Source organism: Brienomyrus brachyistius, chromosome 3, assembly GCF_023856365.1.
Source record: "Brienomyrus brachyistius isolate T26 chromosome 3, BBRACH_0.4, whole genome shotgun sequence".
Taxonomy (NCBI): Eukaryota; Metazoa; Chordata; class Actinopteri; order Osteoglossiformes; family Mormyridae; genus Brienomyrus; species Brienomyrus brachyistius.
The window spans coordinates 21164180-21185342 of record NC_064535.1 but is presented as its reverse complement, the minus strand read 5'-3'; the positions used below and the strand labels follow the sequence as shown (position 1 = coordinate 21185342).

The window sequence follows — 21163 nt, the reverse complement described above, 5'->3', positions numbered from 1 at the left end:
TTACTGTATTTTATGTATGTGTATTTTGGAAACCCCGACATTCAGTTACAGCTTCTTTTGAATTTACATCCTTTAGTAGAAAAAAATTCAATTGCTTATATTTTCCCCCACGGCCATAAAGTTGCTGGTCACAGCCAAACTAGCTTTATAAGAACCTGTAATACATAAGTACCATCTTACTCTTTCTAATTATGATCTACGCAGTTTACTGTTTGCAAAATGCTAACCAAACTCAATGACTGTACAGAGATAGCCTAGCTTGCATCACATGAAATAGATTAATTGATGACCGCATGGGCTTTGATCACCCTCCAAAACGTACAGCTCAAACACATTAATTTGATGCATCCATGACAGCTTTGAGGGACCGGAATAAGGACGACAGGGGCGATGGAGGTGCGGTGTCCTGTACGCCGTCATGGGGCTTAATGTTACGCCTGTTCAGGCAGACTCGGCTCATCCAGCGGATGTGCTATTAAATCTCTGCATTACTAATTACCAAACGCTTACAAAATATTAAAATAAACACTGCGCAGTCATCTTACGTGTTTGATTAAACGACGCAGACAAAAGCACCTTTATTAGACGCGTTTCCTAGTCTTCTACGCTTCTATTTGAAGTTTTCTGTTCTTAAAACACAAATATCAGGTTTTGCAAAATACTTAATTGCCATCAAGAGGGGGGAATAAGAAATTACATTATAAACGCAGTGAATAGCGACTGACTAGGAAACATCGCGACGAAATCCGGAGAAACACTGGTAAGATCACTTAAATGACATTATTTACTTTACCGACACTATGTTACATATGCAAATAGGCGACAATTAAGAGTTAAAGAAATACCAACCCGCAGGCACACATTTCCTTTTGAACCCACGCAAATCACAGCGTTTGAGAGACAAAGCCCCACAACGGGATAAATCTTTAAAAAACGCTCAAAACGCATTTGTATCTGAAACCGGGCAGTTTCAACTGCTTAGCATAGGCTACTTACATTTAGATGGAACTGACTATTTCCGTCCATTAAAATCACATGCACGGGTATTACAGATAAAAGTTGGGAGTGTGACAGCGAGGGAGGTGAGTTGCTTGAAATGTCAAAAAATGGACACATAATAAATAAGACTTAATGCGAATAAAGAAAAGGTAGTCTTGTTTCCCAACTATCAAAGCAATACAAAGCTTTTTAGCCTCCGAGCTAACAATGCCGTGCACCCATTACTTGAGTTAGTTGTTAAACTGGAAGCATCGCCGAGGAAATCGATCGTAATTCGAATGTAACTTTTAAACTCTTTTTTCCCAGTCCAAAAATCGCAACTTTTTAAATAGATTAAAGCAGTTTGTGAAACAAACCTGTGCTCATGATTCCCAGAACTTCTCACTCCATGAATAACTCGCTGGGTGAACTCGCTGCCTTGTAAATTCTTGGGTTTTCTTTTCCAGAACGCATTGTCAGTTCCACATCCATAAAATAGCCAATCGTCCAAAACACTCCATACGACTTTCTGAATAATAATATTGTTTTTTTCTGAGAATTAAATGGGTTTAGCCAGTTTTCCGTGTTTTACTTTGCCACTCATCTCAGCCCGCTCGGATTCACAGCACGGGACTCCTTTGACTAGCTATTAATTGAGTCTTAATTGCAAAGAATGTCCACTAGGGGCACCCACGCTAATCACGTAACCAAAAAGAGCTTCCCTCTGCATGATGGGAAACCGTGTTTCACAGCGTCGACGCTTTCCGCAGTCTGAGCTTACATGACTTTTTGCGGTTCCCCTTCGGCATTCTCGGACTACAATCCCACAATCCCTTTGGGTCGGGATGCCCATGGCGAGGAGCGATGACTGAGGAGTTTGATGAAGAAGTGGTGTTCGAGGTTCGTGAGGCGTTTTGTGTTTGGCAATCGCGGTTTACGTGAAGGCGCCGTGCGCGTTTTGTGCAGGTCGCGGGGCAGACACCCGCGCGAAAACAGTCGTGCGTTTTGGCCTGGCGGAGAGGGGCGACTCGGGGCTGTCATTGCATCGTGGTAGTCTTGCTGGATGTGATAGCCGGCTAGCCGCCGCTGCCCATTCAGTCTCTGTTACTTCATAGCTACCACGCATGGTAATCTGACAGTCAGATTGGTCGCTTGCTGACTGACTGTGCAATTATATGTAAACTTGCGTTTTCTTAGCGCTGATTTCTGAATTGCAGTTATGCATCTATGCATGTCGCCTAATCCGCCGCTGCGGGCGGGTCACTAGCTTGTTATTGAGCGGAGACAGACAATGAGCAGGAGTAATGTGTGACAGTGAACCGGCCGGTAGGTCGGCTGCTTAGCATCTCCACCAGCCCTAAACCGTGCACAAACCGTGCGCCTCGCATTCAAATGAACTCCGTTAGGCTGAAAATGGGTCAGTGTTTCTGTGTTTTTTTTTACGGAGTAAAATAGAGCATTGCATTCTTGCTGCATGAGAGGATGAAACCCTCCCTCAGTAGCTTTAGTTTGTGTTGTTCACTGCAGGATAATAGTATTAATTTTAGAAAGTCCGAGTTATCTAATCTGTACCATTTTATAGGACATATTAGTAGGTATTCTGATCACGTTCATTTGCCTGCTATTTTGGTTTTGTTGTTCGATAAAACGGAAGCAGTGATGTGTTTTGCTTTGTTGTGGTTTGAAGCATCCTTCCACTTAAATATATGTTAGTTGCAGGAGCTAATATTTTACGTTTTTATGCTGCCATTTTGAGTCATTCTTTAAAGGATCATAATAGAAAGGATGTTTTATCTGTGGGAAAAAATATGGATTTGAAATAAAAAGTAGTTTCTGCTCTGAGAACTGATGATTCTTGGGACCCACGTTACATTCGAAGAGAAGTTGATAGTACATGGATTGGTGTGTTACGCTGACAGCCCCGTTCCTACTGGCATGCGGGTCCCTAGTTACACTGCACCATTCATCTGTACAATCTGTGTAATCTTGTGACTACAACTGAGCTGTCTTGAATCATTTCATGATCTTGATGCTTTTGACAGTCCTGACTCTGTTGACAGTGTCAGGATGCATGAACTCAAATAAAGCATTTTGATGATAGTATGTTTTGTTATGATCTCAAGTTCAGTTCAACTTTTCTTTTGCGCCCAAACTTAAATGTGGGTTTCACAAGCTGCAAAAATAAAGCTTAAGACTTTGTAGCTGTAGAAATCCATGGGGAACTGCAATCTGGGCTGGATTCCTTACAGAGGATACTCTGTATTCCGAAGGCTTGAGTCCATTTCTGAATTGGGAGTGTTTAGCTATTCAGAGCTGTTCACTCTTATGTTAAGCACGTTTTTTTAATGCCTGGGATGGATTGTATATGGTGAGGGTTGTGAGTGTTTTGTGTCTGTCCTGAATCAATAGAAATATTTTGTATTGCATGTTGAATTCTTTTTTGTTCCCCCTTCCAGTTGTCTGTGTGTTGAATGTAAGCTCTGACAGGGCAGCACATTTTGGAGATATGTGTTAAATTAAGGACTCGCACTCTCTCTCTCTCTCTCTCTCTCTCTGTATCCCCACCTTCCCCCAGAATTCTCCGTTGTTCCAGTACTTGCAGGATCTAGGCCACACAGACTTCGAAGCATGTCCGTCGCTTTCACAGGAGGAAGAGCGGTGCCCCGAAGGGGAGGAGGGGCACCCCCAGCAGGATGCCCCCCCCTCACCCAGAGTGAGTGCCCCCGCTGCCCCTGACTCTCGCCCCCTGCTGTTTCCTCTCCAGTCCTCCTAAATCCTGTCACCGCTTTCCTGTCCAAAAAACTCTGTGAGGCCTGACTTACTCACTCACCCCCACCCTCCTTTTCCCCTGTCTCTCACTCTCTCCCTCCCTCTCCCCCCCCCATCCAGTCTCCTGTCCTCTCTCCCCCTCTCTTCCTCGCCAGGCCGTTGCAGTCATCTCCTGGTGTGACCTATTTGTGACGTTTCGTACATGGCTTCTGATGTGGGTAGGATTGGGGGAGGGGGAGGCAGATACATTATTATTTTATTTTGAGAAGGCCAGCGTGCAGCTGCAGGAATTGGGTTATGTTATAAAGCGTGGATTGCGAGGTGCACTGCATGTTGCTGGTGGACACAGAGTGCTGATGAGGTGAGTGGGTAGAGAGGCGATGATAATCAGCATTGGTGCTGAGTGCCACCATATGGAGACCTCCCTGTCACCTGCTCACCGGGTCTAAACCAAGCCCTGGGCGGGGGGATGTTCATTATGCAGCACACATTTGTACTCACGGTGTATCTGTGTGTGTGTTTGTGTGTATGTAGCGGTGTGTGTGAGAGAGGGACAGAGTGAGATGGCAGCATGGGTTACCTGTTTCTTATAGTGAATCGGGGGGGGGGGGGTTCGGCTACAAAGTTCACAGGCACCAGGTGACTCTGATTAAGTTGAGTGGTCGGACACCAGCCCCGATGGGGGGGGTGCGGCTTCGTGGTGCCGCAAACTGGCAATGAGGCAGAGAATGGCGTGGGAGCGGCGGAGGGCGAGATGGAGGGCAAGATGGAGCACATGGAGGCACCTGCCGCATGCTGCTGGTTAGCACCCGTGAGCCAGCAGGGCCGCCTGAGGCCTGTGTTCAGAAGAAGGTTATTCCATGGCCCGGATTGTTTAGTGCTGCCTTGCAGAATCCGAATCCTTTTCCAGGAAGTGGTGAAACGGGGTGTGTGTGCTTTTTTTTTTTGTATCCACCTGTGTGTGTTGGGATAAATTCCTGCTGAAATGGGAGATCTTAACCCACCCACCCACACACAGGCCTCAGGGTTAGATCGACAGCTGGTGGAACTGGCTGTCCCTTTGCCTGGCAGCAGGGTTGGGGGGGGATCTGTTCTTTTCCCACAAATCTGCTTCAGGTGGGCTGTATGGGGAGGGGGGGGTTTGAATCAGATTCTTTGGCCTTTGCCAGCGTCACATTACCAGCAATATCCATTAGGACACATCTGCTCAGCCATTCACGCTGACACAACCGATCAATGCTGTTTATGAAGGTCCACTGGCAATCAGTTATGGCAGGGGTGGGGAACCTGGTTCATGGAGAGCTGGTGTGGGTTACTGGGATGGCCTCTCAGTCAGCCAATCATAGAGGGCCCCCAGGACTGGGTTTGAGAACTACTGCTTCATTATTTGCTGAATGAGAGATCATCCCAAAAACCCGCACCTACAGTGGATTAGGTTCCCTACCCCTGAGTTAGGGAAACAGAGCAATGTTCAGATCAAGCTGGATGGATGGATGGATGGATGGATGTACTTTATTGATGACCGACTGGGAAATCCGTTAGTTACACATATGCATAGATAAAGTATAAGAAAAGGACGAGATAAGATATAATAAAATAGGTTGAAAGAATACTGCCACAGCCATAAATCTGATCTAAGATCACTGAGGCATTTATCGTCTGGGTTGTGGCTGTATTCAGTTCTAGTTTATGAAACCGGATCTGTCCTCGCGTTGGTACCAGAACCATTCTGTCCTAATGACAAGATAAACGTGAGAATCGCACGCTGACTGGCTGTTTGGGATGTATTCTGCTTGGTGTGACATCGTTTGTGTGCATATGTGTGTGAGTCTTATTCACAGCTCAGCAGATAGTTGGGTTTCACATCTAGACACTCCTCACTCCAGAGCCTTCAAGCCGTTTGTCTGAGCATCGCCCCATATTGTCATCGCTGCCAAAAAAAATCCCCCCCCCCCCCCCCACTGGTCTTTCTCAAGAAGTCTGTTTCCACACCACTCCCCACCCACCCAACTGTGTGCTTTCACAGACACACACACACACCCCAGTCCTCACACCCCCAGCGCTGTAAGTCATCCCACACACAGAGTGATCCCTAAAGTATGTGAAAGATTAACTGTGCCGGTAGGCACACAACTTGAACCCTTCACTGTGGACAGGCTTATGTCCTCCTGGTTGGCATGCATTGGAGTCGCACACGTCTGAGTTACAAGACCTTCTCTCCTATATGGGCCCTGACTGTTTAATGAGTCAGAATGTGGCTTCCAGGCTGATACATCACCCTGCAGACTTTAAGGATGAAATGTATTAAATATTAAAGTGCTTTTTCTGCTTTTAGTCAATATGCATCTCTGCTCCTATATCAGGCTGGAATTGATAATCAATAACTTTGTGTCCTCACATCCAGGACAGTGTGATTGGCTGACAGACCAATCAGATGAACTGCCTAGTCCACAGTGGTATCAGTCAAGCTGTCAGTTGTGTGCATACAAACATAAATACATTATCCTTAAAATCTACTTACCTTCAGCTGTGGAAACTCAGAAAATCAGTTGGTGAGAGTCTGTTTGTATGTTTGAGATTCAGTGACCCGTTAGAGTCTGCCAGACAGCAGGCTGCTTATGTGTGTGCGCCGGTATGAGGTTATGTGTAGACTCACAGCCTGCCAAGTTAAGGGCTTTGTGAAGGTGTGTGTGTGTGTATGCGTGTGGACTGTGGAAAGTCTGGGGGGGGCTTTTGTTTGGGGGGGGGGGGCACGAAGTGAGAGAGTAAATGGAAGGAGAAGGAGATGAAAAGAGGCCCTTTGTTGGCTCCTGAAAGCGGCTGTTCCCCACGGCGGTGCACCGGGGCCCCCGGTGGAATCCTAAACCCGCACTGTGTGGAGACGGAGTGCCGGCCAGGAACACGGAACCCCGGGAAAGGCCCGTATGTGTGGCCCCTGTGGCCATGGTAACGCTGCGGGTAACACTGTGCTCTGGTGGTTTGACGGTGTCTGAAGGCCACGGGCGATGTCGAGCGGATGAAGCCTTCGTTTGTGACCTGGTGAAGTAGGTGCATGCCTGGCCGCTGCGGGGGTTGACGGGGCGGTGTTTGGGTTACGGGGGTCTGCTGGAGGTTTAGCAGGCTGACTTAGGATTTTGTGGGTGTGGTGACACAGAGAACTCCCAGACAGCTTATTTCCTGAGGAGGCGGTCCTGCCACTGGTTGCTTAACGTCTCCTGACCTTTGCAGGGATTTGGAAGAGCTCTGAAGATCATTACCCTCTGGGTTTCTCCCCCCACTCCCTGCTCCCGACTTTCAGGAAAGCCTTTTCTGGAGACTGGCTGATGCTGTGAGGAAGCTGAACCCCTTCCACCAAGGTGTCATGTCTGACAGTCTGGAGCAGCAGCTGGTAAGGGTCGTCACGGATATGGCGGGCCAACAGCCAATGAGCAGGCGCGCTCAAATCTGGCATGTTTCTGTGTTGTCATCACACGGAATTATATCATTTCAGCAAGTTAGTGTAAGATTAGGAAATGGCTCATTTTGAGCATCTTTTTCTTATTAATGGATAAAAGCAAAGTCAGTTCCTGGGGAAAGGGGGATTATAAGTCTAAGCTATAGTTACTGCTACAGCTGTCATGTTTCATCCTAATGGCAGGAATGGGTTTGCTGTATCTGAGCAGCACATATGGAAACATGCAGTGAAAGACAAAATGTGTGTGATGGTCCGTGTATGTGTGTGTTTGTGTGTGGTGGTCAGTGCAGGTGTCTCCCTGTGCTGTGATCGATGAGCATCTCTTTCTTTCTCTTTCTCACTGTTTATTGGAGTCTGTCTCTCTATTTCTGTGTGGTGATCGGTGAGGAAGGGTTTCTCTGTGTGGTGATCGTGTCTCTCTGTGCGGTGATCGTGTCTCTCTGTGCGGTGATCGTGTCTCTCTGTGCGGTGAGCGTGTCTCTCTGTGCGGTGAGCGTGAGCGCGTCTCTCTCTCTCTGGTAATGGGTGAGTGTGTGTCTGTCTCTGTAGTGCTCGGTGAACTTGTCTCAGCGTGGTGTTTGGTGAGCATCTTTCTGTCTCTGTGGTGATCAGTGAGCAAGTGTTCTTGAGTGTGTGTCTGTACAAACATGTCCACCTGCTCGCTGACTATCATCCTCCTCTCCAGGACGTGGCTTTTCAGCAGTACTCGCTGCGCACCATTCTGGAACAGGACGTGCTCCTCCAGGAGGATGTGGAGCTCATCGAGCTGCTGGACCCCAGCATCCTTTCCACAGGCTCGTCATCCTCCTCCCCCAGCCGTCCTCATACTGTCACCCCACGTTTCCTTGCCACACCTTCCCTCTGGTACGGCTCAGAAAACATCTACTGTCTACCTCTCTGTCCCTTCCTTTGTCTTGTTCAATGTCCTTTTCTCCATCCTTTTATCTTGTCGTCTTCCTCCCTTAGAGTTAACACCGTGCTCATATACATAGTTGTACACTCCTGGGAATCAAAACGTGTGAAAGCCAGACCTTTATAGCCACTGCCTGGCCGGTAACTGCAGTACTTTTGGATTTCTCCTGTCTGTCAGACTCCGATCGGAAACACACAGACACACACGCAGTCCCCATAATCATATCTTTATGGGGATACGCATTAATTTCTGTTGGCATAACTCTAATCCCAGCAATGACAGCCCGAACCCCTACCCAACCCTAACCTTAATCATAAGTAACCAAACTGACTTTCTCAGTTTTTATTGCATTCACAGAATTTCATGAAATAAAGGTTATCCATGTGGAGATGGAGAAAATGTCCCCACAAGGTCAAAATAACAGGTTTTTATCAATGTCCTCACAATACGATGTATACACGCAGATGCGCCCACACACACACGTCTTTCCTGTGGTGTCACCTTCCTACCTTGCACCAGTTAATGAGTAGCCCATCTTTGAGGTTAATCTCCTTTTTCTTTTAAAAACACTTCTTTTCTTCGTCTTTTTACTACCTCTTCTCTTGCCTTTTTTGTCTCTCTGTCCTATATTTGTAGGGCTAGCATTGTTATTAAATAGATATTTAAAAAAATCAAAGCCTGGCATGTTAACAGGCATGTGTATGCTTTTTATATCCACTGTAGGCTCTAGATCTTGGATGGGGAACCTGATCCACGGAGGGCCGTTGTGGGTGCAGTTTTTGGGATGGCCTATCAGTCAGCCAATAACAGCAGGTCCCTGGGACTGGAGTTGAGAACCACTGTTTTATTATTGGCTGATTGAGAGGTCACCCCAAAAACCCGCCCCCACACCGGCGGTCCCATAGAACAGATTCCCCACCCCTGCCCTGAGACCCTGCACTGCATAGGCATTTGAGAGATGGGTGGGTGGATTTTTCTGTTCTGTTTTCTGACTCATTCTCTCCTTTACCCCAAATGTTTTGTGTCAGGCACCCATCTGCATTTGTGCACGCCTTCCCAAAGTCGCTTCTCATCCATTTAGCAGCTGGGGATTTTCTGTTTCTCTTGCTCGGTTCCTTGTGAAGGGTATTACACTTTGAGTTGCCTGGCAGTTTGGCCCCAGTGATCTGAGGTGTTTCGAAAACAAACTGTGGCTTTTTAAACTCCTGTCCAGTGATTGATATGTGTTGTGATCTTGGATAATTGCCGGCATTGTTGTCCAGACGACGGGGCTGTGCAGGGAGCTCATGTGTGGACTTGTCTCTGCCCAGGGACGTGTCCGTGCTTGTGGGCTTCGCAGCCGTGCTGATGGGCCTACTGGTGCTGGAGAACGGGCCGGGCCTGGCGGCATCGCTGTCCCTGCTGATGCTCCTGGGGGCCCTGGCCGTGCTGCGGGGGCGGAGCCTGTGGCGAGCAACATGTCTGCAGAAGACCATGTGTCTCCAGCAGGAGAAGTTGGAACAGCTGGCCATCAGCAGCCGCACCCTGACCAGCCTGGCACGCAAGTCGCTGCGGCTCATCCAGGAGACGGAGGTCATTTCCCGCGGATTCACGCTGTAAGTGTCCACTGCCTGTCCTGTCCCGTGGTCCCTGTGTCCCCATCACACCCGCTTTGTCCCTCTGTCCCTGTCACACCCGCTCTGTCCCCGTCACACGCTCTTTGTCCCTCTGTCCCCGTCACACTCGCTCTGTCCCCATCACACGCTCTTTGTCCCTCTGTCCCTGTCACACCCGCTCTGTCCCCGACACACGCTCTTTGTCCCTCTGTCCCCTGTCACACCCGCTCTGTCCCCGACACACCAGCTTTGTCCCTCTGTCCCTGTCTCACCCGCTCTGTCCCTGTCACACCCGCTCTGTCCCTGTCACACCTGCTTTGTCCCTCTGTCCCACCTGCTTTGTCCCTCTGTCCCACCTGCTCTGTCCCTGTCACACCTGCTCTGTCCCTGTCACACTGCTCTGTCCCTCTGTCCCTGTCACACCCGCTCTGTCCCTGTCACACCTGCTTTATCCCTCTGTCCCTGTCACACCTGCTCTGTCCCTGTCATACCTGCTTTGTCCCTCTGTCCCTGTCACACCCGCTCTGTCCCTGTCACACCCGCTGTCCCCGTCACACCCGCTTTGTCCCTCTGTCACTGTCACACCCGCTGTCCCCGTCACACCCGCTTTGTCCCTCTGTCACTGTCACACCCGCTCTGTCACTGTCACACCCGCTTTGTCCCTGTCACACCCGCTGTCCCCGTCACACCAGCTTTTCCCTCTGTCCCTGTCACGCCTGCTCTGTCCCTGTCACGCCCGCTGTCCCCGTCACACCCGCTTTGTCCCTCTGTCCCTGTCACACCCGCTCTGTCCCTGTCACACCCGCTCTGTCCCTGTCACACCCGCTGTCCCTGTCACACCCGCTGTCCCCGTCACACCAGCTTTTCCCTCTGTCCCTATCACGCCTGCTCTGTCCCTGTCACGCCCGCTGTCCCCGTCACACCCGCTTTGTCCCTCTGTCCCTGTCACACCCGCTCTGTCCCTGTCACACCCGCTCTGTCCCTGTCACACCCGCTCTGTCCCCGTCACACCCACTGTTTTCCTCTGTCTGTGTTACATCTGCGCTGTCCCTGTCTTTCTGGTCCCTGTGTTTCTATCACATCTGCTCTCTCCCATTGTCCCTCCCTGTCGCACCAGGCCTGTCTCTGTGTCCCTGTCTCACTGGTGCCTTCCACTTGTCCCTATTACGACTGCTGTGTCCAGGGCATGCGCTGTCCCTTTCTCTTTGTCATATATTTCACTATGATCACAGTCCCCATAAAGCCATCCACACCTTGCAACCTCCTGTAGGATTCTCCCATAATGCCCCATCCCTTTTGGCCTGTACCAGTCTCCCCGCATACCTAGTATGTTCTTGGATAATTCTCTGTTTCTCACTGCATCAGGATTAAGCGGGACTGGTTCTGTGGAGGAGGGGGGCAGTTTGGTTCCATGCAGGAGGAGTCTTGAAGGGCTTGATCCCTTTTGACTGGACATGACTCTTCACATGAAGCTACAAACTGGAATCCCCTGCCCATTAGCCATAGATATACAGTAACTAGAATAGTTTTGTCAGAGTTATATGGAACAGTCATCTGTGATAATGTACAGGAGCTCTACTTATAATATGTGCATTTTGCAAGGGTATTCTGGGAAATGTAGTGTCAAATTAATGAGTGCGTGTTCCATGTACTCCTCCAGACATGTTTACATTCCCTTGACCTTCTGTCCCTCCAGCTTCCTGATATCACGTCTTCTTCCTTCCACCTATGACATCATGTCCTGTGTACCATCCCCATCTCTGTTTATGTTACCAGCTCTGACTGATAGTTAAGTGTGTCCGTCTGTCTGCCTGCCTGCATGCCTGTGCGCGTGAGGTACAGCTGCATGAGCAGGACAGCGAAGGCCATTGGTGGTGTCTCGTGTGCCTCCCGCTCAGCATTGGTGTGTCTTAGTCCCGCACCGCACGCACCCTCCGCTGGGGAAGCACGCTGCTGTGTGTTGCGACAGAGCCACCGTGGGATGTCTGCACAGTCTGTATCACGTTTCACTCTTCCAAGTTTGCTCGACAGGGTCAGTGCGGCCTGTCCCTTTAAGAAGGCCGGGCAGCCCCGCGGCCAGCAGCTGCTGGGCCTGAGGAAGGCCTTCTACAAAGCCTTGAGAGCCGCCTTCCGCGCTGCCCGCCTGGCCACCTGCCACATGCTCAAATCATATCCTTCTGCAGTCCCCCTGCCCCCCCTTCACTGGACAGCATGGCAACACAGGCAGGAAAACCAGGTCAGCTCAGCTGGACTGAGCCCAAGCTCTAGAAAGACTCTCAGTTCTAATAAAGGTATAACTACTATGGCAGCGTGTCATGGAGCCGCCATGTCCATGTAGACGTTGGCAAGAGGGACGGCTCCGCTCCTCGCCAGAGCGATTATGTTAGAGTGGCACTGTGCAGTTATGCTTAATGCATACTGTGTCACAGCCTGGATGTGTGTCATCTCTCTCTCAAGCTCTCTGTCTGACTTCTTCTCCAAGTGACTCAGTTGTTCAGAATCCAGGGAAACAAATGGCATGTGGGACGTAGTGGCTTGTGAGCCCGTCTCGCACTTCCTGGCTCATAATCAGTGGCTTCGGGGTCCCACACCAAGGTCCGCTTTCCTTAACCCAGTCTGCTACGTATCCCTTGACCCTGGAGATCGACAATGTGACAAACTACATTTCTACGGTGCCGCTGAGGGAGCTGGGCCTAGGCCTGGGGGAGGAGCCTCTGTCTGACGAACAGGCGCAGGAGCTGACTGATGACTACAGCCTCCCCGCCCTCAAGGTGAGCGACCCCTGACCTCACCTCCCCGCTGACATCTTGCCTCAGTTCATTTTCCTCCTACTTCCTCATTTCCTTCCTCCTTCTGTTCATCCCTCTCTCCTCTTCTGCTGGGCCTTCAGTCCCTGATGTTCTTTTGCAGTTACTCTCCCATCTCGTGGGCTCTAGAAACATTAATTTCTCAAGAATGGCAGACAGCATGGGGTATAAGCAGAGATGGTCTTTGCAGTGAGATTTAGAGTTCATATCAACATTATCTGTGTGAGGGTTTCACACAGATGAGAGTAAATTCTGTTTACTGGCTGCAGCCTTGCCAGACTTCCTGTATACATCTTGACTCTAATATTGGTTCCCAGTGTTTCCATGGAACCGGCTTCCTTAATGACACTTACTTTTATTTTCCTTGTCATCATGAATTTAACTCAGATTCTGACACTATGGTCCCATGTGTGTTTATGACCCAGGGCACTTCCGTAAGCTGTGTTAAATAGCGGGCTGCCTGCCAGGTCATGTGACAGCTGCCTGGACTGCAGTTGGAGACTAGTCATTGGTGTTCGGGGTTACTGACACTGGGCCTGTCAGAACTGGGTCAAATCGTGGTTACAGGGGTCCAGCTGGGCTGGTTCAGGCTAGGACACACGATGCGGGTCCAGTGAGGAGGGATTAGCTTCACGTGCTGTGACAACACTTTCCCTATGATGTGCTGATTGTCCCCTGTGGTCAGCAGGTGCTCTTTCAGCTGTGGGTCAGCCAGAGCTCCGAGTTCTTCCGTCGCCTAGCGCTGCTTCTGTCGCCTGGCCGGGAGGAAGAGCCACCCGGGCGTGCCAGCAGGGGGCTGGCATACCGGGCCATCAATAGGCTGATGGAGCCACTGCATGGGGTGCTGTCCCACAGCCTGGGCGACCTGCAGCGCAGCTACGACTTCCACCGCTACTTCGAGATGCAGCTGCAGGCGCACAGCTCTGATCGGGTTGGCCGCGCCCGCCAGAAGTGCTGTGAGCTTAACAGCCTGCACACGTCCGTCCGGAGCCTGCAGCTCCACCTCAAGGCCCTTCTCAACGAGTACGTAGCCTACCGACCATTGACCTCTGCCGAGCATAGAACACACACACAGTTTGGGGGGGGGGGGCCTTTATCAGGCTGGCCCTTAGGGTTCCTGCATGTCTGCCAGCCAGCACAGGGAAGCTTGTCATACTTTAAGTATGTGAGTTGGGGTAAACAGACAGGTCCAACATGTAACAAACCAGTTACCGAAAAGACAGCTGAGTGACAACATAGAGATTGTCACTTGACTGACGAGGATTCTGGAACATTTCTGGTATGTGCCATGGAAATGCTGTCAGGTGACTTTTTTTTTTTTTTTACAATGCCAATGTTTAGTTTTGCTTTCACTCCACACCCTCTAGAGTAATAATACTGGAGGACGAGCTGGAGAAACTGATGGTTTCCCGGGAGACGATGGAGATGACCCGGGTGGGGTACCAGGAGCTTCAGGACAGGCTGCGTTTCCTGCAGCCCCACATGCAGGCCAGCGCGAGCTGCTGGGAGGAGACGGTGGCACAGGTGGAGCGAATGCTGTGCCGTGCGACCAACTGTCCAGGTGAGGGGCCTGCCTGGGAAGCCATGCCCACCCTGACCACCCATTGGCTGTGTCTTGCCACACCCTCAGTAGCAGTAGATGAAGGGAGCAAAACTTTTCATACTGGATGGGCCAGATTTCCCTGTCAGTCACTGACTGGTTTAACTGAGCTGGAGCTGATAAGGTGACCAATGGGAAGCAGATTAATCCATTTGATAGTCCAGCCCCTTGTGGGTTTCAGAGCTCCATTCATCGGCAATGTTGGGGATGGCAGAGACGGAGAGAAGTAGCATGCTGTGTGTACAAAGATGCGCTACATAGAAAAATGAAGATGGCGGGGGGTGTCAGTCCACCTGTGATGATTAGAGACTCAGCAGCTGTGTGGGTCACCCTGCCTCTCTATGTCTGTCTTTCAGGGAGAATTTGCTCCTGCACCGTTTTCTGACCTTTTGTAGGAAATTACTTCTTCAGAGGGAAGCAGGGAAGAAAGAGAGAATGATGCCTTATTTACCACATTTTATCACTGATGATGTCAGCTTGCACCTCCTGCTGGCATTAACAAGCCACTGAGGGTCACTAGTGGCACACCCCCCCCGGCTCACATGGTTCTTCTCAGGTCACATGGCTGGATGTTCCTTGTTAGCGGAAGTGGTCACAGTGAGGCCCTTTCGGACTCGGGAGAATGCAGTGTTAAGGCGTTATGTCACCGGTACCTTTCCCGGTTGGCACTGCCTCTGGGTGCTGCCTGCGAGTCAGTCTGTCTCCTGTTAGATTAGGGGGTGGGGTAAATACATGGGGGGGATGGGGTGGAGCTTACAGGGAAATATCCTGCTGGGGAGTTTTTTTTTGTTTTTGAATGTAATAAGTGTTTCCATCTGCTGCTATTGAGACAGCCACTCTTAAGGGGTTGTAAATCAACCAGAGGGGGTGTACTTTGGCGGGGGGGAGGCACAATGTCTCGAAAGAAAATTAAAATGTCGATCCGCCCCCACATTCCCAGAACCCATGTCATCAAGCTGATTACTACCTTGGTTTTGTTTGACCCATAAACGTCTGCTGAAGACTGCAGAGGCTTCCATCTTCACTGTGGACATACCTTGCACTGTTTATCCATTAAAAATGTGTCCCTGGGTTATTCAGGTTCCTGTTTTCTGGAATTATGACCTGGAAAACCTCCCATGGCCTGCAGATGGCACGCTGCCCGCTGGGTAATATGCACCTTGTGGTCTACACATTTCTCTCAGGAACCCCCGAGTCTCCGGAGGAGAGGACCTTCACCCTCCTGGCCCCCCCGCCACGCCCGATCACCCTCATCCAGGACCAAGACCCCGTTCCCGAGGAGCAGGTCCCGCCTCCGCATGATCCTCCTCGTACAGGTTTACCCCACAGTCTGGAAGTCCCCCACCCAGGTCCCGCTCCATGGCAGGGATGTCAGGGCCCCAGGCGGCTCTTTCCTCAATCGTTTCATCCAATTCCCAGAGTTATGGCTTCCCTGTGATTTCCGGAATTTACGGCTGCCTCAGAAAGACACTATTTACCTCCTGATCTTATGACCATTTAATGACACAATTACATGTTTAGAGGGCTGGGAGGGGGGGTTCAGCAACTGACCGTGTGATTTCCTCACTTACTAAGCTGTTGAGAACCACATGAGGTGACAACCTGAATCACCTCTGAACAGCCAATGCAACAGAGAAACCTCACGTTTGCACCACGCTTAAGAATCACAGATTTACAGCACACAGCAAAATGACATCTAGTCACTAGTGCTGTGTCCCAGCAGAAAGCTGTCGTCCTTGAGAGTCGGGGTCTTATTTTAGTTCTACCCTGATTGGTGAAGGTTAGTGAAATACAGTGTCTCAGAAAAGCCAATGGTGTCCCAGTGGGTGTGGCTATACTACAGTTATGACCAATGAATGAATGATATTTTGGTGAAATGAACTTTCAGGCTCCTTAAAGGCTGTGACCTGTCAGACCTGGGGTAGTAATCAGGGCAGGTGTTGTGGGTGTGAGAGTCAGCACACATGGGATACAGGCTGTGGGCGAAGTCCTGGCTTTGACTGGCCCAGCCGCTGAGTGATGATCACCCCCTGCACTCCTACCGGACAGGAGCTGGAGGCATACGCCTCGGATTCGGACTCGGACGAGGAGTGGCGGTGCTCCGCCTCAGACCGGCTGACCTCGGAGGAGCGAGATCAGCAAAGGCGGGAGCGGGAGGAGTCGCGGCGTGTCCTACTGGAGCTGAAGTCCGTGCTGGGCCTGCGCGCCTCTGATGTTGAGCGGCAGAAGTGGAAACAGCTGCTCTTCAGCGATCGAGGTACAGGGGCACGAGGACATCCTGCCAGTGCATGACACAGAGGACGCCAAGTCTAACACACACACACACACACACGCATGTTTGTATTCATATTTTTGTGGGGACCATCCATTCATTTTTATGGGCATAACCCTAATTCTAACAATGACAACCTTAACCCCTGCCCAGCCCTATCCTTACCCATAAGTAACCGAATAAGCTACAAGATTTTTGGTAGTTTATTTGGTTGCATTCACAGATTTTTATAAAGTAAATATCAAAATAACAGGTTTTTATCACAAATGTCCTCATAATGTAATTTATATATACCACACACACACAAGCCACATTCTAGTAGCTTCTTTAATTGATGAAATGCCTTGATGAATTGACTCTCATCATGTGACACACTGGTGACCATGACGCATGATGTGGGACCCCTGAACCCAGGTGTGGTAGCACGGAGGTGGTGGATGGTGACTTTGTACCGTAGTGCCAGTGGCCCTGGCTGAAATCCACAGGGTCACGTGAATGCCGTCAGAATGCTGTCATAATAACCGTGACATCATCGCCCACAGACTGCAGTGGAGCCCAGTGACACCAGTCAGCAGGGACCCAGTAATGTGTATTAGTGCACTATATTAGGCCGTATATGTCAATATTTACAGTCCCATTTCTACTGGGAGTCTTTTTTTCCACTATACCAAATATTTTATTAGGTATATTTTTGAATAGTGTTTGGCTGATTGCAAACAAATTGTCTGGTGACCTTTCAGTGACAACAATACTAATCTTACTGTTTCTAAACACCTTTCGTCTTTTACACCATCTGCAATTTTTTTCTTATGAATGAATGGTGTGTAAATTTTAAATCAGTTAAACTAAAAACCACTAGTACAGCTGATTAGAATTACATCACCTTTGATTTCATACTGCTGGAAACGGCTACTCTGGTTCCCTTGCATGGACTCGGCTACCAGTGATCTCTCCCATCTGTCTCTCAGCTGCCCTGATGCCTATAGCACCTGCACCATTGATGGAACCCTGCGGGCATGTGGACCCTTCCCCTCTGGACCCAGGGGCTGGGGCCAGAAACAATGTGGAGGGTCAGAATCGGGCACCAGAGCAGGACACAGAAGAATCAGATCCCTTACCTACGAGGGCAGAGGCAGAGTTCTGCTGTGGACAGCCGGAGGTGGGAGAGGACAAGACCTGCACAGGTATCCCTGATGGCAAAGGAGAGACTGTCCATTACCAGTATGATGGGACTGAGGGGGAGGGAGACGGGGAGGGAGGAACAGGGCGCCCCCTGGTGGGGAGACCACCCACACTCTCCGTGATGGACAGACTTTCAGAAATACATGGCACGGCCACCCTCAGCTTCAGCTCCGCCCTCGCGGCCCAAGTGGCGGCCCGGTCTCACTCTTTCACCACCATGGAGGAGCAAACATTTGGAGATGAAGATGATCAGGAAGAAGATGGGATGACCTCAAATATTTTGGTACAGAAGCAAGACAAAGAGGAAGAGGACTAGACAACTCACAGATCTGCATTATCAAAAATCAGTGTAGGCAAGGATATTTATTTGAGGATTTTTCTGTTATTTATTGAAATTCTCCTTAACAAATACCCAGTTTTTAGTTTTTTCTGTGGCGTGTTTTGAAATGTGTATGTAGTTTTGTTTTATCCTTTCAGAGTTACTGTATTTTTGTAAAAGTTTACTTGGTTGTCGTCACAAGCCATTACTTCTAAATCAGCCATTTATCGCTCTCCCTTCCCACAATTCCCCTGGGCAGCTACCACCAGAGAGAGAGACCTGTGAAAGCGCTCTCCACTCCTGCTCAGGGATTCTGCTTCAGTGTAGGGCTCACTCAGTCCGGACCCTAACCCAAACCGGTCGTCATGCCCTGGGTGGAATCCTTCGCCTTTCCTAAAGGATTTGGGGGCCATATTTCTATACTTTGCTGGCTATTCAGAGACTGTTTACGGTGCAAATGTTTCTCCTAGGAATTCCACAGGCCAGTGCTGAGGGGACGATGTTAGAGGTTTCAAATTTTAAACACTTCTGCTTTTTAATGTGCTAATTTTGGGGTTAACCCCCAAAGTAACAGCTGGATGGATTCCCCTCCATGGTCTGCCAATTCATTCAGGTAGCCTTGCTAATTGAGGAATTGAAGGGGGTTGTTCAGGTTCATATATAGCAGTAGTTTGGGGTGTGGAAGGAGGGCGAAGGAGAATGTTAATGTGTTTACAGTCCATGCAAAATTCTCAGGTACATTTTTTTTCTTCTACAAGCCGTGCTCCGAATGTAAAGATGTTACTAAGCGCGTGAATGTGTCTTATTGTGTCTTGGCAGAGGGCGCCCGATACTTATTGCAGTTGTATTTTATGAGCTGATTCACCAAATGTGCAATCAAAAAAGAAAAAAAGTTTTTTTTCTCTTTAAAAATCTGCCCCATGTGGTTTGGCATGCTGTTGGCCTCGCACGGCGCTCCAGGGGCATCTCACTCGCGCTTTCCTTTACAGCTGTGAGAGCGCCGCTCTCCTTTATGACGTTTACTGGCAAGTCTGACAGGTCGTCACAAGGGACCTTCAGATATCGGTGAATGCTTACAGTGAGTTTAGGATTTCAGTGGAAGGGGGGGGCATTTCTGTAAACCAGCGGTATTTTATCTGTACATTGTCTCCTTAAACTTTTCATGAGTGACGCATGCTATTGCAAGAACCCTTGTGCACAAAAGTCTTTCACAAGGGACTGTGGGTAGACGAGACTGGCTTTGTAATGCAGCATGTGGCCAAACTGCTGTCACATGGGTTCATTTTTTTTTTTTGTCATCCAAACTGCGCTCACTCAAAATTATTGTGAATCACTGATCGTCCACAGAGTCTGACTCCCACATGCTGCCATGCTCCAATTCATCTCTTCCTGACTCCCTCTGATTTTTAACTGAGTTTTATTTAACATCTGTAAGAAAACAGAGAAACCTTTAGCTACACTAATTGGTGGACAATTCTTTGTCTGGGATTTGTTTTTGCTAACAAAAGTTTTATTCTGTTGAGCACTAAAATGGTATTATAATGATAATCGGATGATACAGGAATGAAACATTTGTTTTGTAGTTTTGAGTGTGACGGTGAACCAGATTAAACAGTCTTGCATGCGGATCAGATTGATGCAAGGAATGTTACGTCACTGGCCACCTCACTTTGGACGTTTGGTGCCGCAGGGCAGCTCTTTCGCACTTCACAGCCAGCACCAATGCTACTGTCCTCGCTAAAAGCAGCCATGCCGGTATCATCTGATTTTGTTTTGGGAGTTTTCCCTTCCTGCCTCCATCATCTGGGTGGCGCCAAACCTGTAGGAGCCAACCCAGGGTCCGCTGACTCCCTGTCTTGGTCGCTGTGCTTCTCTCTGCCTCCTGTTTGCCTTGTCCGGTTTTGTGACACTTCAGCCAGTGAAGTTAGTTGCTGTTCCTCTGTACTTTTCATCTGATGAATAAAGTAAAATTTTAAGGACACTGCGCCACCGTCCTCTTCATTTGACCCCCGGTGTTCGTTCCCGAGACATTTTCCCACTTGGGTAATTGGTCGCCCTGCCATGTGCAGGTGGTAGCAGCAGTATAGCCAGCAAATCAGGGCCTGGTCTACAAAGCCTGGGGGCTAGAGTTTGTGCCCGGATCCACGGATTGGTTCCTCTCATTGGGTAAGACAAACAGTATAGCTGAGGTCACTCTCGGTCTGCAGCCAGCTCCTCTTTAGTGCCAGTGACTTTGATTCTTCTGCAACAGGTGGCCTGTAGAAACAGTGTGTGTGCATCAGTCCAGCAGAGCCTCTCAGGCTTAGCATACAGGCAGGCAGACACATGTCTATGCAGAGATTAGCACCAGTACCTGGCACGTATCTGTGGCTCCCTATTCCATAGCAGAGTCACTCCCACGTCCTGGTCCACTCCCAGGCCCTGCGTAATAGGATTGGCAGCCCCTTCCTCTTGGGCGCCCCACCTGAGGACTGTTGACAACAGGCCACTTGGTCTTTCCTCTGTGGCATCAGGGATTACCCTCCCACCCAGAATACTCCAGCAAAGAGCTTCTGATGTCAGTGATCATTCCTGAGTGGGTGTAATCGACGGCAGGTGAGACGAGCCCTTCCTGTTGCTGAATCAATGTACCTGAACCTGTAGTCAGGTGGCAGGCAGTGACCACGACGGTAAGTCGCCAGTGTTCTGGCCATCTGCTTCTGGAGGTCCTCGGATGAACATCTGCCATCGTCAGCTATATAATCTGCAAACAGCAGCTTCCCCCCGATGTACATCTGCCAACACAACCAAGCCAAAAAAGCCTCCTTCAGCACCACAGCAAGGAGAAAACCCCCCCCCCCCTTTAATTCTGGGTGAAGTGCCATTGAAGTGGTTGTCACGGAGCCATCTCTTTAAAATCTTCAATAGTTGGTACAGCCTGTATCCTCATCTGCCTGTCTTTAACAGTGTTTCCCATCAAATGGCATGTGATGTTTAGTTCTTCAGCTTTGGCGAGGGGTTACACGTGTGCAACAGAGACCAGGAAGCACCTGCCTGTCAACCACAGACTCAGTTCAAGGACCGGACCCTGGTGGGCTGAGGGAAAGGAAGAAAGTGAGCCGGCCCGGACAGGGAGACCCTGCGTGAGAGGAATGGACCCATTTCCCTGTGACGTGCGAGTCTGGCTGAGAACCTATGGGGGTGGAGTGGGGGACCCACAGCTATGAAAACATCCACACCTCGACCAGCCCCCCCTGCTGTGTATTCGCTGGATGGAGGACCTGAACCGACGCTG

At 49.7% G+C, this 21163-nt stretch overlaps 2 protein-coding genes across 15 annotated transcripts in view; one reads left to right on the top strand and one right to left on the bottom strand.

The window, feature by feature from the left end:
* The first annotated feature begins 1726 nt into the window (after positions 1 to 1726).
* vezt (vezatin, adherens junctions transmembrane protein) lies at positions 1727 to 19868 on the top strand. 2 transcript variants are annotated; one of them, XM_049009640.1, is made up of 12 exons: positions 1727 to 1878; positions 3554 to 3691; positions 7046 to 7135; positions 7887 to 8065; positions 9425 to 9709; positions 11741 to 11878; positions 12333 to 12480; positions 13205 to 13539; positions 13884 to 14077; positions 15301 to 15401; positions 16166 to 16373; positions 17357 to 19868. In XM_049009640.1, the coding sequence occupies exons 1-12, from the start codon at positions 1843 to 1845 to the stop codon at positions 17884 to 17886; spliced, it is 2382 nt and encodes a 793-aa protein (XP_048865597.1). In that variant the 5' UTR covers positions 1727 to 1842; the 3' UTR covers positions 17887 to 19868. The 2 variants fall into 2 exon arrangements, with proteins under 2 accessions (XP_048865597.1, XP_048865596.1); XM_049009639.1 differs by having other exon boundaries at positions 11729 to 11878.
* The window catches only part of LOC125739472 (uncharacterized protein C3orf20-like), an 11575-nt gene continuing 9551 nt past the window's right edge, over positions 19140 to 21163 (bottom strand). For 12 of the 13 annotated variants that reach the window (XM_049009626.1, XM_049009625.1, XM_049009628.1 and 9 more), the window contains 3 exons: positions 20521 to 20663; positions 20243 to 20360; positions 19140 to 20145 (listed from right to left, as the gene is read on the bottom strand). In XM_049009626.1, coding sequence (XP_048865583.1) covers positions 20264 to 20360; positions 20521 to 20663 — 240 coding nt within the window. In that variant the 3' untranslated portion in view covers positions 19140 to 20145; positions 20243 to 20263. The remainder of the gene's footprint in view (positions 20146 to 20242; positions 20361 to 20520; positions 20664 to 21163) is intronic. The other variant, XM_049009630.1, reaches the window with a different exon arrangement.

Excerpts from the sequence above, each read along its gene's own strand:
- vezt (XM_049009639.1), top strand. The coding sequence starts at position 1,843 with ATGACTGAGGAGTTTGATGAAGAAGTGGTGTTCGAG. Across the intron at positions 1,879-3,553 it reads ATGAAGAAGTGGTGTTCGAG|AATTCTCCGTTGTTCCAGTA; the intron begins GTTCGTGAGGCG and ends ACCTTCCCCCAG. Across the intron at positions 15,402-16,165 it reads ACCCCGTTCCCGAGGAGCAG|GAGCTGGAGGCATACGCCTC; the intron begins GTCCCGCCTCCG and ends CCTACCGGACAG.